A 14170-nucleotide genomic window follows, 5' to 3' on the forward strand; every position below is an offset into this window, starting at 1 on the left:
CCTTGGTGTAGTGCTGACTCAGTATAAGCAGGCTCCTATCTTTATGTCCTCAATGTTGCATAAAGACTAGAGACTTCAGGAGAATTAGTGGAATAGCATTTATAGCCTGCTCCAAACCTCCTATTCATGGGTAAGAAAACTGTGGCTTTCTTGTGGTGTTTTTATAAACAAGCGACTGTCTGCAAAATTATTAAAGCTTTCATACAGAGTACAATCTTTTAACTATATTATCTACACTGCAGTTCATTTATGTGTGACCACTTCCACATTCATCATGAACTGGATAGAGCTCAGAGAAAGACAACTAAGGAAAAGACAAACAGAGAGATTGAAAATCTGACCACAGACATTAAAATGATAATGTCACCACCTAAATCTTGCTTCATTTCATTGGTGGACAGTCACCTAGGCGGGGCTTCAAGGCAGTTGGGCCCCATTTCCCTGCTGCGGAGAGAGCCCAACTGCCGTGAAGCCGGCCTAGGTGACACTGTCCACCAATGAAATGAAGCCATTTTAGAGCAGAAAGAAGACACAGACAAGTGTTAGGGTGCGTTCACACCTACAGGATCCACAGATCAGCAGCAGATTTGATGGTGCAGATTTGATGCTGTGTTCAGTTATTTAAATGAAATCTGCTGCGAATCCGCAGCAGAAAATCAGCTGCGGATCCTTTAAGTGTGAACGTACCCTTATACAGGTATATATCAAAGGTGCAGCATCTAAGCTTGTGGAGAGTGTGAAAAACCGCACATAAACTCCCCTTAGTGACAGTAAACAGCTGTTAAATGACCATTCAGGCAGCAGCAACAATTATCCATGTGTAAAGGTCCCCATTCACTTCACTTGTTGGCCATTATAAGGTATTTAGGGCTCTCCTGACATCCAATAACAGACGATGTCAGTGGAAGCAAAGGTCGGATGTGATGGAAAAATCACTGCCCAACCCCTTTATTCTGGGAGAGAGAAGAGAACCTGAGCATGCAAAGTTCAAACAAGCTGCAACCCAAACTGCATTTGCAGAAAACTTCACAGTACCTGTAGTCAATCGGTACACCTGAAGACGGCCAGAAAGTGAAGTATACGAAAAAAATGGGATTGTTGGATCTTTTTGTTTTTAACCTAAGCTTGCTCGAGGCACGCTTAACTCTGAACAAACAAACATCCATCCACCGTTCATAATAACAGGGCTACACTTTATCATCTGTATTATGGCTACAAGTCCTGATCCTAATCACAAGCGTAATGACCCAAACTAAAGGCATCATAGGGATCACTGATAATTTTAGTTTGGGGGATCAAACTAGTAGTGTGGCCTGGAACTGAGGCCACAGCCATCTAAATGAGGCATCACACTGCTGACTGTATTCACAGGACAGGAAAACTGTGCACAATACAAATAGGCTTTGTTTGTTTGTGTGAATAAACAGGATTTACAAAAAGCATAAAATTGTTACAATAAGAATTTCAGAACTGGAGACTGACATAACAAAGTATACATGATAGAAATTATCTAAAACATTCCCACAACAGCTAGCGCCAGTATGATCAAAATTGTACTTTTCAGAGATGGAAGGGTACATAAACCCACTCCGAGTTACTGGATCCTAATACTCTATTTATTCCAGTCAGGATTTGTATAAACAGACAAATATTTATCATGCTTTTATCTTTATATTATCTGTATGCTTACCATACATCAGAAAAATAACTAAATATACTAAAAGAAAGCAAACTAGTCTCTTGTTTTACAAGGCTTAAAGACAAAAATTTACAAACAAAGCCAAGTTTAGTTGGACATTGCTTTACAGGTCTGCAGCCTTCAACTATGACATCAAAATATATTTATAGTTAAACAGCAGGAAAACAAACTTAACACTTACATGATACATACAGGGTGAGATTTATAATTAAAGGAGAAGTCCGGCAAAAAATGTTATTACAGTATTGTATTGCCCCCAAAAGTTATACAAATCACCCATATACACTTATTGCAGGAAATGCACATAAAGTGCTTTTTTCCCTGCACTTACTACTGCATCCAGTCTTCACTTCCTGGATAAAATGGTGATGTGGGACCCGACTCCCAGAGCTGTGAAGTGAAGCCTTGAGGGAAAAAGGCACTTTATAAATATTTCCTGTAATAAGTGTATATTGGTAATTTGTATAACGTTTGGGGGACAATACAATACTTTCATAAAAATTTTAGCCGGAATTCTCCTTTAAGTGCCCTGGCATATGCAGACTGATAGCTCATATATAGCTCATCAGTTATTGATCAGCGCCTGCACTACATACAGGGCAAAAGTGGATAGGTGGGCATGAAGATGTATACATTTTTATGTAATGTTATACATATACAAAAGGCATAACATAAAATGTTAACATAAAAACACATACATTTTTGGATTGTACATACCTGAAAATAAAGTACAGGTTCGATAAAAGTACTGAAACAAGGTTTTTATTGTCCCTTAGATTCTGGTATTAAAAAAAAATAAAAACACACATACTAAGGGTGTGCAAGTATCATGAAGGGCAGAAAAGTGTGGCATGCCATGTTATTCCATCCACAAAAATATATAGAGGCAGAAATAAATGTTAACAAAAACATGCAATTTTGCACTAGTTCTACCTACCAATATGGACAGCCCTACATGTATTACAATGTCTTCCATGCATACATATGATGCAGCATGTCAGGGGTTGTAATCCATATGAGGCTGTTTGAAGCTCATATAGATTACAAAGCCCACTAACTGCATTAAAATATATTGTACTGTGGGGGCTGTAACTCATGTGAGGCCCATTAGGTAAATTAAATAACTGATTATTGTTAATATAAATTCATTGTTTGACCAATATAGCATTTTTAAGTTGACAATTTTTCATGGCCCATGAATGAGGTTATAAATATCCAAATAGCCCTTGGCAGTCTTCTCATTTGCCAACTTATGGGGCCAGTGTGTGAACCCCAGGGGACATATTGGCATAGGGCCTACTGAATTACTTCTCTAACTATGCTACTATCAAGTGACTGAGGTACCGTTCAACTATTGTTGTGATAGATCTATGTACTATATGATGTGTAACTTTAGAGGTGGGGAACCTTCAGCCATCCAGCTGTTGTAAAACTACAATTCCCATTATGGCTGGACAGCCAAAGCGACGCTTACATAATGGGAATTGTAGTTTTGCAAAAGCTGGAGGGCCGAAGGTTCCCTATCCCTGTGTTACTTGCTGCCAGGATGTATATTATTCTGCCGGCTTGATAAAAACATGCATGCATGCATACACTATAAATAATGCTTTAGGGAGCTTTCACACACACCGGATCTGCAGCGGATTTTACAGTGCGGATTTAATGCTGTGTTAATTTATTTAGTCAAATCTGCTGCAGATCCGCAGCAGAAAATCCGCTGCGGAACCGGTAGGTGTGAAGGCACCCTTAGGGTGACTTCACACCTACCGGATCCACAGCGGATCTCACTTCTGCGGATTCGAAGCGAGAACCACTGCGGATCCGGTATCAATTCACCCCTATGATAGCACATATTTGCAGTGGGATTAACATCCCGCTGTGAATATGTGCTTTAACTCCCTAGTGCCCGCAGCCCCGTCGTCGCATCCCCCCCATCCCGGCCACATACCCCCATCAGACCACCCCGAGCCCGCCGCCGAGAGCATACAGTACCTGCTCGGCGGCGCGGCTGCAGTGAGACTGCCGGCTCCGGTCCCGCTCAGATCAGGTAGTGTATGCTCGCGGCGGCGGGCCGGAGATGGTCTGATGGGGGAATGTGGCCGGGATGGGGGGGGATGTGCCGCCGCCGGGGATGGGGGATGCGACGGCGGGGCTGCGGGCACCAGGGAGTTAAAGCACATATTCACAGCGGGATGTTAATCCTGCTGCGAATATGTGCTATCATAGGGGTGAATTGATACCGGATCCGCAGCGGTTCTCGCTTCGAATCCGCAGAAGTGAGATCCGCTGTGGATCCGGTAGGTGTGAAGGCACCCTAATACTGTATTTTTTACTAACAAATGCTAACAAACTATAAAAGGTCAATAAATAGCTATATAGCAAATTCAAGAATGGACAAAAAAAATAAGGGAATATCTTTTCAGGTCTAAAAATCTAATAAACGCAGAACATATAGAGGTGTACTGTCATTTATTAACATAAGAAAAGGAGCAAGTGTGTCCCAAAAGTTCCACAGTTTACAAGTCTAAACTGACCCCTATGTCTGGAATTTCACTAGGTCTTGTGAAACCCACCCCCTTACTGCTATTCTGTGCTATAAAACTAAAATAGCAACCAGGATGATGATCAATATTGATAATGTCAGTTACATGAGACAACAGTTTTTCTATTAACAATACTGAGTCACTGTATTAGTGTCTTGCTTTTTGTGATGGTCTTTTATAAAGAAACAAAGTGACTAAGGCAGTTTGCTATGTCAATAATAAATTTGTTCTTAACCCCTTAAGGACAGAGCCTGAAATGGCCTTAATGACAGAGACAAATTTTATGAATATGACCAGTGTCACTTTAGTCATTAATAACTTCGGGATGCTTTTACCTATCCGGCTGATTCTGAGACTGTTTTCTCGTGACATATTGTACTTTACATTTCTGGTAAATTGGAGTCGATACTCATAACAAATCTTTATGAAAAAAACCCAAATAATGTGAAAAAATGTGAAAAAATGCATTTTTCCAACTTTGAAACTTCTTTGCGTATACAGAAAGTGGTTATACCACATAAATTATATATTAAATAGCATTAGCAACATGTCTACTTTATGTTGGCAGCATTTATTAAACTATCTTTCATTTTTTTTAGACGATAGGAAGCTTTAAACATTAGCAGCAAATTTCCAAATTTTCTGTAAAATTTCAAAATCAGATATTTTTAGGGACCTGTTCAGATTTAAAGTGTATTTGAGGGGCCTGTATGTTAGAAAGCCCCACAAAGCACCCCATTTCAGAAACTGCACCCCCCAAACTCTGCAAAAGCACATCCAGAAAGTGTTTTAAACCCTTTAGGGGAGTCACAGAAATAAAAGCTAAGTGTGTAAGGAATTTAAAAATTTTAATTTTCTGTGCAGAGATTTTATTGTAATCCAATATTTTTCATAATTATAAACCTATTACCAGAGAAATGCACCCCAATAATTATTGCCCCGTTTCTGCAGTTTATAGAAATACCCCATATGTGGCCCTATTGCGCTATTTGACGCAACCACAAGCCTCAGATATAAGGGAGCGCCTAGTGAATTTCAACGCCTCCGTTATATTTGGTCATTTTTGACTGTACCACTTCAGGTTGGCAGAGGCTCTGGGGTGTCAAAACCTAAAAAACACCCCTAAAGGGACACCATTTAGAAAACTACACCCCTCAAGGAATGTAACAAGGGGTGCGGTGAGCATCTGGACCCCACAGGTGCTTCACAGATTTTCCGAACAATATGGCGTGAAAAAAGAAAAATTTATTTTTTACACTAAAACGTTGTTCTAGCCTTCAATTTTTCATTTTCTTAAAGGGATAAGAGGCAAAAAAAGACAAAAAATGTTTAGCGCAGTTTCTCCCGAGTACAGAAATACCCCACATGTGGCGATAAAGTGCCAAGGGGGCGCAGGACGAGCCTCCAAAGGGAAGGAGCGCCAATTGGCTTTTGGAAGCTAAATTTCACTGAAAAGGATTTCAAGGGCCATGTCGCATTTACAGAGCCCTCGTGCTGCCAAGACACTGGAAACCCCCCACAAGTGATTCCATTCTGGAAACTACACCCCTCAAGGAATCTAACAAGGGGTGCAGTGAGCATATGGACCCCACTGGTGACGGGCACAAATGTGGAACAATGTGACGTGAAAGGGAAAAATTTCATTTTTTCACTTTCATGGCACAAATGTGCCCGTCATCAAGGGGTCCATATCCTCACTGCACCCCTTGTTAGATTCCTTGAGGGGTGCAGTTTCCAGAATGGGGTCACTTGTGGGGGGTTTCCAGTGTTTTGGCAGCACGAGGGCTCTGTAAATGCGACATGGCGTTCATCATCCATTCTAGCCAAATCCAACCTCCAAAATCCAAATGGCGCTCCTTCCCTTCGGAGGCTTTCCCTGCGCCCACATGGCGCTTTATGTCCACATGTGGGGTATTTACGGACTCGGGGGAAATTGCTCTACACATATTGTGTGTTTTTTTCTCTTTTAACCCCTTGTGAAAATGATAAATTCAAGGCTAAACCAACATTATAGTGTAAAAAATGTAATATTTCATTTTCACGCCACATTGTTCCACATTTGTGTCCGTCACCAGTGGGGTCCATATGCTCACTACACCCCTTGTTACATTCCTTGAGGGGTGCAGTTTCCATAATGGGGTCACTTGTGGGGGGTTTCAACTGTCTTGGCAACACAGGGGCCTTTTGAATGCAACATGGCCCCTCGAAATCCATTCCATCCAAATCCAGCCTTCAAAAACCAAATGGCGCTTCTTCCCTTCGGAGACTTTCCCTGCACCCGCATGGCACTTTATGTCCACATGTGGGGTATTTCCGTACTCAGGGGAAATTGCTCTACACATTAAATGTTTTTTTTATCTTTTAACCCCTTGTGAAAATGAAAAAACATGACAAGATTAATGATTTAGAGTAAAAATTTTACAAAAATTACACTAAATGTTGGTCTAGCCTTGATTTTTTTCCATTTCCACAAGGGGTTAAAAAAGAAAATGAACACAAAACGTGTAGGGTAGTGTCCCCTGAGTACGAAAATACCCCACATGTGGGCATAATGTGCCATATGGGCACAGGGCAAGTCACCAAAGGGACAGAGCGCCATTTAGAGGCTGGAATGGAGGATGGAGGCCATGTCGCAATTACAAAGCTCCTGTGCTGCCAGGACAGTAGAAACCCCCGACAAGTGACCCCATTCTGGAAACTACACCCCATAAGGAATCTAACAAGGGGTGCAATGAGCATATGGACCCCACTGGTGACGGGCACTTACGTAGAACATGTGCCGAGAAAATAAAAAATAAAATTTTTTTCATTTTCACGTCCCAAATGTGGCCGTCACCAGGGGGCCATATCCCCGCTGCCCCCCTTCTTAGATTCCTTTTGGGGTGTAGTTTCCAGAATGGGGTCACTTGTGGGGGGTTTTTACTGTCCTGGCCGCACAGAGGCTTTGTAATTGCATCATGGCATCCTCTAATGGGAATGGCGGCCATACCTACTTAGCTGGGGAAAAGGGACAATTCTAATTTATTTGGGGGTATTAGGCCAATTATTAGTTTATAAGGTTGGAAATGACAGGTGTCCATCAAACTCAACCTGTGTTGATCCAGAGGAAGGCAAAAAAAAACCCTCGTAAGGCAGACGACAGAAGCCTCATCACTGGGGAAAAATTCCTTCCCGACTCCATAATGGCGATCAGAATAATCCCTGGATCAACGTGACCCCTGAAATAGGAATAAGGGACAAAATTTAGATAATGTAGAACCCCAGTGACGTGTGGTGCGCCTTGAAGCGATCCAGTATGCAGAGGCCGGGGGGATCAGGACAGGTGTCACACTGGAAAATGGTGTCCTTCCTGATCCCCCTGTTACGCCACACTCTGCACTTCTTCTGGGGTCTCCTGTTTTCCAGTGTGGGGGACGTCACCTGGAAAATGTTGCCCTGGTGCGATACGGGGTCCTTCATATCCAGAAGCGCTGGGTCCGCTCCATGGCGGCTAAATATTAGGGCTCTATTACTACTTCTGATATGTTCGGATCGTGCCGCAAGCTACAGTAGCTCGGGCAGCGAGGGACCAGAAGAGGGGGTGCTGGTATAAAAGTTATCCCCGTACAGGTGGTAACCTTTATCCAGCAGTGGGAAGATCAGTTCCCAAACGATCTTCCCACTAACTCCGAGGATGGGGGGGGGAGGGGGCATCTGGGGGCTGCATTCGGGTGTCCCTTCCTACATACACTCTAAGGGTACGTGCACACTGCGGAATCGCGACAGATAACCCTTCGTGCATTCCACAGCTGGCACCCACCGGCGGACTGATGCAGGCGCACGTCTCCACACGTGTCATAGACTCAATTCTCCACTCTCCGTCCAACGTGTTCATTCTTTGGATGGACGATGGAATCCGCCCGTGCATAGAATGGAGTCTATGACACGGGTGGAGACACGCGCCTGCATCAGTCCGCCGGTGGGTGCCAGCTGCGGAATGCACAAAGGGTTATCCTTTGCCATTCCGCAGTGTGCACGTACCCGAAATCTGTAAGTGTACCCTGAGGTACTCTCACAGAGTGTGTAGAATTTCACACCATACCGTCATCTCTTATTGGGACGGTACTGGCGGAAAAGACGTGTCTGGGGGGCAGCGTACGCTACGCTACCCCCAGATACGTCACTGGATGATGAGGATGATGAGGATGAATGGAGGAAAGAAGGATCCCCCCCATTCATCCTCACTGGCTGTTTCGGTGTCGGAGGTAATAATAACGTATCCCTCTGACGCCGAAAACACCCTGGGGGCCATTTGTATACGGGGATTGGTATATGGGGTATGTAGTGGTGTAGTGTCAAACTTTATTCAATGTAGTGTGGTGTAATGTAGTGTTTTTTACGTGTTTTTTTACAGTAAGTATAAAAAAAAAACCTACGCCAACAAAGGAGTTGCTGATAAATGCGCACTTATGTGCGGCACTTATTAGCAGACTGTGGCAGTAGAATATAGAAAAAAAACACCCTACGCCAAAAAGGAGGAGTTGCTGATTAGCAGCGCACTTTCGTGCGATGCTGATCAACACTCAGAGGCGATAGGGTGCGGAAAATAGAAAAAAAAAATGTGAAAAAAAAAAAAAAAAAATTTCTACATTCTGAACATCCCTGTAGCTGCTGATAAGTGTATTACACATATCAGCCGCTAGAGGGCAGCAGAGTGCAAAATACGGAAAGAGCCGACGCTGGAGCCGAAAATAGCCGAGAGAAGCCGAACGTGACGTCACGGAAGAAGCCGAAGACCCGAACGAAGACGAGGATGCCGCGAACCCGGAAGACGCCGATCAGGAGCCCGGGACAGGTGAGTAATGTACAAATACCTGCTCTGGACCCCTCGGCTACCTAGCTGAGGGGTCCAGGGCAGGTATTTACTATTTTGTGGGACTCTGATCGCCGTGCCACCGGCCCGATCGCCGTGAACGGCCGGCCGGCCGTTCACGGCGATCGGGCCGGTGGCACGGCGATCGCCATTACTTTTTACAGTAATGGCGGTCGGTGCCGTCCTCGGACAGCACCGACCGCCATTTTTTTCCGGGTCATCGGGTTGCCGATGACCCGGAAAGGTTCCGATCGCCGCTATTGGCTGATCTGAATTGATCAGCCTATAGCGGCGATCGTAAGCACGGGGGGTGTTAACCACCCCCCGTGCCGTGAAGCTAAGATGGCCTGCTATGATTTATAGCAGGCCATCTTCCCCGACCGCTGTGTGTGAACACGCAGCGATCGGGGAAACATCGGGCGTAAATTTACGCCCTGATGCGCCAAGTACCAGGGCGCGAGGGCGTAAGTTTACGCCCGATGTCGTTAAGGGGTTAAAGGGTACCTATCACTTTGATTGTGCTGAAGTATACCCTTTCAAAACAATGTCAGGTTTGTAGTCTGCTCCTAAAGCAAGTGGTATATGGAACTGCCACAAGTGCGATAGCCTTGCACTGTAAGAGTATTACAATAAAAGTTAAGATACAAATGATACAAATTAAGATACAAATGATACATCAATTCCTCGGGGAAGTCCGCACAGAACGATTTTGATGATAACTTTACATATATTAGGGTTTATGGAATAATTTGGGGAGCAAGGACACTTGCTCCCCAAATAGAGGGCACCGAGCAGGGAGGAAGAGAGGTTCCAGTGCATCTACCTCCCTCCCTCCCCCCTCCCTGCTTGGTACAATGGGGCATATACACACTACTACTACTCCCATCATCTGCTCATATGAGCAGATGATGGGGGAGTAGTACCAGGGACATTCCCATCACCAAGACCCCCCCCCCCCCCCGCCGACATTCCTCATTATACTATAAGCAGATGATGGGAGGAATAGTAGTGTGTATCTGTCCCACTGCACCGAGCAGGGAAGGAGGGGGAGGTAGATGCATCGGCACCTCTCTCCCTCCCTACTCCGTGCCCTCCATTTCGGGAGAAAGTATCCTTGCTCCCCAAATTATTGCATAAATTTACTGCATTAATAAAGAATAGTGTACATTATACCACATTACATTACTTAGACTTCCATAGCCAATACAGTGCCATAGACTTATACATATAAATCACCCCCTGCTGGACACTCCATAGGTATAACACCTGATTCGTGACGTCACGGTTTTTCAGAGAATTTGAAGCCTCCCTGATCCACTAAATTAAGTGAATTAGCATTATCTGTGCATTCCACATAATTAATGTACATTAGGAATTTGTCTAACTTTCCATAAGTAATAACATATAAAAAAATTACTTTTGGCCGCACTTCTCCTTTAAGGGGCTACCTATGAGGGTGGTTTGGTGATTTCCCCATCTGGAGGCATCCCTTGGCAACAGATTTGAGATATCTGGCTATTCCCATGTTTTGAGACTCGCAAAAGTACACGCTCAGCCAGTGAGTGACTGCAGCAATGTTTTGCCCCAGTCAATAACTAGATGAGTGGGCATTTCTGAGCCTGCATAGTGGGAGTGGGACTCAGGAGGAGACCAGCAGGGAACCAGGAGAATCAATGCGGCATTTTGGGGGCATATGGACAGGTAAGTATACATTCTTTATCATGTTCCTTCCCTCTTCTGCTGCAGTGAATTTTTAGTTGTGCCCTGGAGTTCTCCTTTAAATCTTACCTGCCATAGCTCAGCATTTGAAACTTCTCTGTGCACGGAACACAGTAATGGGTGGGACATTTGCACAGAGACCCAAACTTCCACCACCATCTGTGTCTGCATAGGAAGTTTCAAATGCTGAACAGCTGTGACAGGTAGGCTTTAAAGAGGTGCCAAGCTAATAAAGAATACTGAATGTGCACCAAATATATTGTGGCAAAAGCATAAAACATTTCACAATTTCTACAATTTTTATTGTTTTTTAAAATATATGCCCTGTATGACTTATATAATAACCCAAATTATTATGGCAAAGGTTAGGATTTATAGAAATGTGCTCAAGGAAAATAGTTATACACAACGTCCACTAGATGTCACTAGTAGACCATGTAAATACAGGCAATGGGTTTGTGTACACAGTGATCACAAGCCTTACTATTTCTGCATAAAAGGGTCTCTAGTCTTGCAGCCATCAGCTCCCTTTTAATCATTCTCTGATGATTTTAAAATAAGAATTTTTTTTATCTAGTTATAGTTTCTTGTCTGTAATGACTGAGACAGCACTACAGAAAGCTGGAGAGGACAATGACACTGAGGAAAGCACCACTATACTATAAGGGTGACAGGACTGATATGCATATTATGATTCCTCTTTTCCATTCACCTCTTCTCTGAGAAGCTGATCTGATAGATTACACAACTCGCCAATCGTGCAGCAAGAGCTGCACAAACATCATTAGCAATGTCCGTGCAGCCCTTGCTTAGTCTAAAATAATAAAGTTCACAAATACCTGACCACGCGCCCTGATGCTTCTGCCAGCTCCCTGGTGTCTTCCTGGCTTCTGCCTGGTCCAACAGCTGCCTTGAGTACTGCAAAGCCAGTGAGTGGCTGGGCAGCCTGTCACTTCAGAGGCCAGCTCTGCAGTTCCACCGGTGGCTGCGGACACCAGGCAAAAAAACAGGAAGGTACCGGGAAGCGGGCAGAACTTTTTTTCATACAATGGTCAGCCATCAGTCACGCTTTGCTATTACACAATGATTTTAGGTCAGGACCTAAAGACACGATGAGCCGATGATCGTTGCCATCAACTGAACTGTGTCTTTATTATACGGAGCGATGCTCTGCCGAATCGGCCTGATTCAGCAGATTATCTCTCCGTGCAATAGGGCCCTGAAACAGTCACTAGACTATGTGATCAGAGGTTCATGTTCAAGCACTCTTTTACACACACCTTGGCACTGTATGTTCTATACCAGGGCTTCTCAAACTTTTGCTACATGGGTTTTGCCAGTGAATACGTAAAAAAAAAATACCAACTATATGTCCCCATAAAGTGCCCATACCACCAAGTACAACAGTGCAACATAAAACACCTCCCCAGCAATACCAAATACCCTGGTGTACCACAAAGTACTTCCCTAATGGCAAACACCACAATGCTTATAGCAACCAATCACAGCAATGTTTTCATATCTTAACAAGCTCTAATAAAATAAAAGCTGGACTGTGATGTCTCTGAAGTGACAGACCGTTTAGCCAATCACTGGCCGCAGAGCTGTCATGTTTCAGCAAGTGATTGGCTGGGCATCCTGTCACTTAGATGGTTTTGGAAGTGTCTGAGGTGGCTGCAGTGAGTGGGGAATTTCAGGAACAAGCCAGGAGGACACCAGGGAGACATGAGGAGGTAAGCAACATGTTTATTAGTTTCTATATAAAGCAAGCCTTGTAATAGGCTCGGTAAGCGAGAGCTAATCTAGTAGATTGGTGCTCGCTTACAATGCGAATGGGGCAGTCTTATGCGGTTCTGAGAGCAAGCAGGATTTAAAAGACAGTTTATTTGGCCAACTTTTTTCAGCACTAGCTACTGTGTACAAAAAAAAAAAAGCTTTACCACTGACTACCTCTGCTTCTGTTTACACACACAGCTCTGTCCTTTATATGTGCATATAATTTTTAATGTGTAAATTTAAATGTAGAGGCACCAATGGTTGTAGTAGTAGGATGGTGCCAAATCATGGCTGGAAAAAAATCATTATGACAGTGTAGGCCCACACAGAGAAGAAATGGAAAGTGAATGACTCCAATCAGAGAAGACATCACCTTTAGTCTCTGGACATTTCTCATGTGTCACTGTGTACAACTTGTCTTTGACCACAAACCAGCGACTTCATTATTTAAGGGTTTACTAACATACATAGAATACAGCTACTGTACCTAGGCCTAAGACCTAAGATATGCCATCTCCATGGTGTATGTTTTTTTTTGTGGAGTGGATAGAACGCAAAACATGTCATGCGGCTTCTACCACCTTTCTCTTAAGACCCTCAAAATGCTCCTGTCTCCTACTGAAGCACTGATGGGTCACTTTAAAGCGGTGATTAGAGATGAGCGAACCGGGTTCGAGTCGATCCGAACCCGAACGTTTGGTATTTGATTAGCTGGGGCTGCTGAACTTGGATAAAGCTCTAAGGTTGTCTGGAAAACATGGATACAGCCAATGACTATATCCATGATTTCCACATAGCCTTAGGGCTTTATCCAACTTCAGCAGCCACCGCTAAACAAATACCGAAAGTTCGGGTTCGGATGAACTCGAGCAGGTTCGCTCATCTCTAGCGGTGATTCATAATATATTTAGGCTAAAATGTTAAGCAGGCGTGGGAATGACTGAGCTTAACTTGTACACAACTCTTAAGCTACGCCCCTGACTTGCACTCAAGGATAGGTGAAGTTACCTTACCTGTAGTCTGGGTGCCTGTAGTGTGGCTCTCCTCTTCCCCATCTATATACCGGATCTTCCTACAGTAAACACATAAAATGGATAAACTATCATTCCTCAATCAAACACTCTATTATAACCGCATTGCTGAAAAAACCTTCTCTAGACCCATCTTGTGCACCCAACTATGGACCTGTTTCTAATCTCTCCTTCATCTCCAAACTCCTAGAATGTCTGGTCTACTCTCGCCTTACTCGCTATCTCTCTGATAACTCTCTTCTTGACCCTCTACAGTCTGGCTTCCGATCCCTTCACTCCACTGAAACTGCTCTCACCAAGGTGTCAAATGACCTCCTGAAGGCCAAGTCACAAGGAAACTACTCCTTGCTGATTCTCCTGGATCTCTCAGCAGCATTTGACACTGTGGATCACCAGCTTCTCCTCTCCATGCTCAGCTCTCTTGGCATCAAGGACTCTGTTCTCTCTTGGTTCTCTTCCTACCACTCTGACCGCTCTTTCAGGGTATCCTTCTCTGTCTCTACTTCCTGACCCCTACCTCTTACTGTTGTAGTTCCCCAGGGGTCAGTCC

General features: G+C 44.0%; 1 protein-coding gene across 2 annotated transcripts in view; it reads right to left on the reverse strand.

Annotated features, from left to right (window-relative positions):
* PPHLN1 (periphilin 1) overlaps nt 1-14170 on the reverse strand; it is a 91707-nt gene that overhangs the window by 60312 nt on the left and 17225 nt on the right. For both annotated transcript variants that reach the window (XM_069975988.1, XM_069975989.1), the window contains exon 5: nt 13603-13661. In XM_069975988.1, coding sequence (XP_069832089.1) covers nt 13603-13661 — 59 coding nt within the window. The remainder of the gene's footprint in view (nt 1-13602; nt 13662-14170) is intronic.

Source organism: Dendropsophus ebraccatus, chromosome 1, assembly GCF_027789765.1.
Source record: "Dendropsophus ebraccatus isolate aDenEbr1 chromosome 1, aDenEbr1.pat, whole genome shotgun sequence".
In the NCBI taxonomy this organism is placed as follows: Eukaryota; Metazoa; Chordata; class Amphibia; order Anura; family Hylidae; genus Dendropsophus; species Dendropsophus ebraccatus.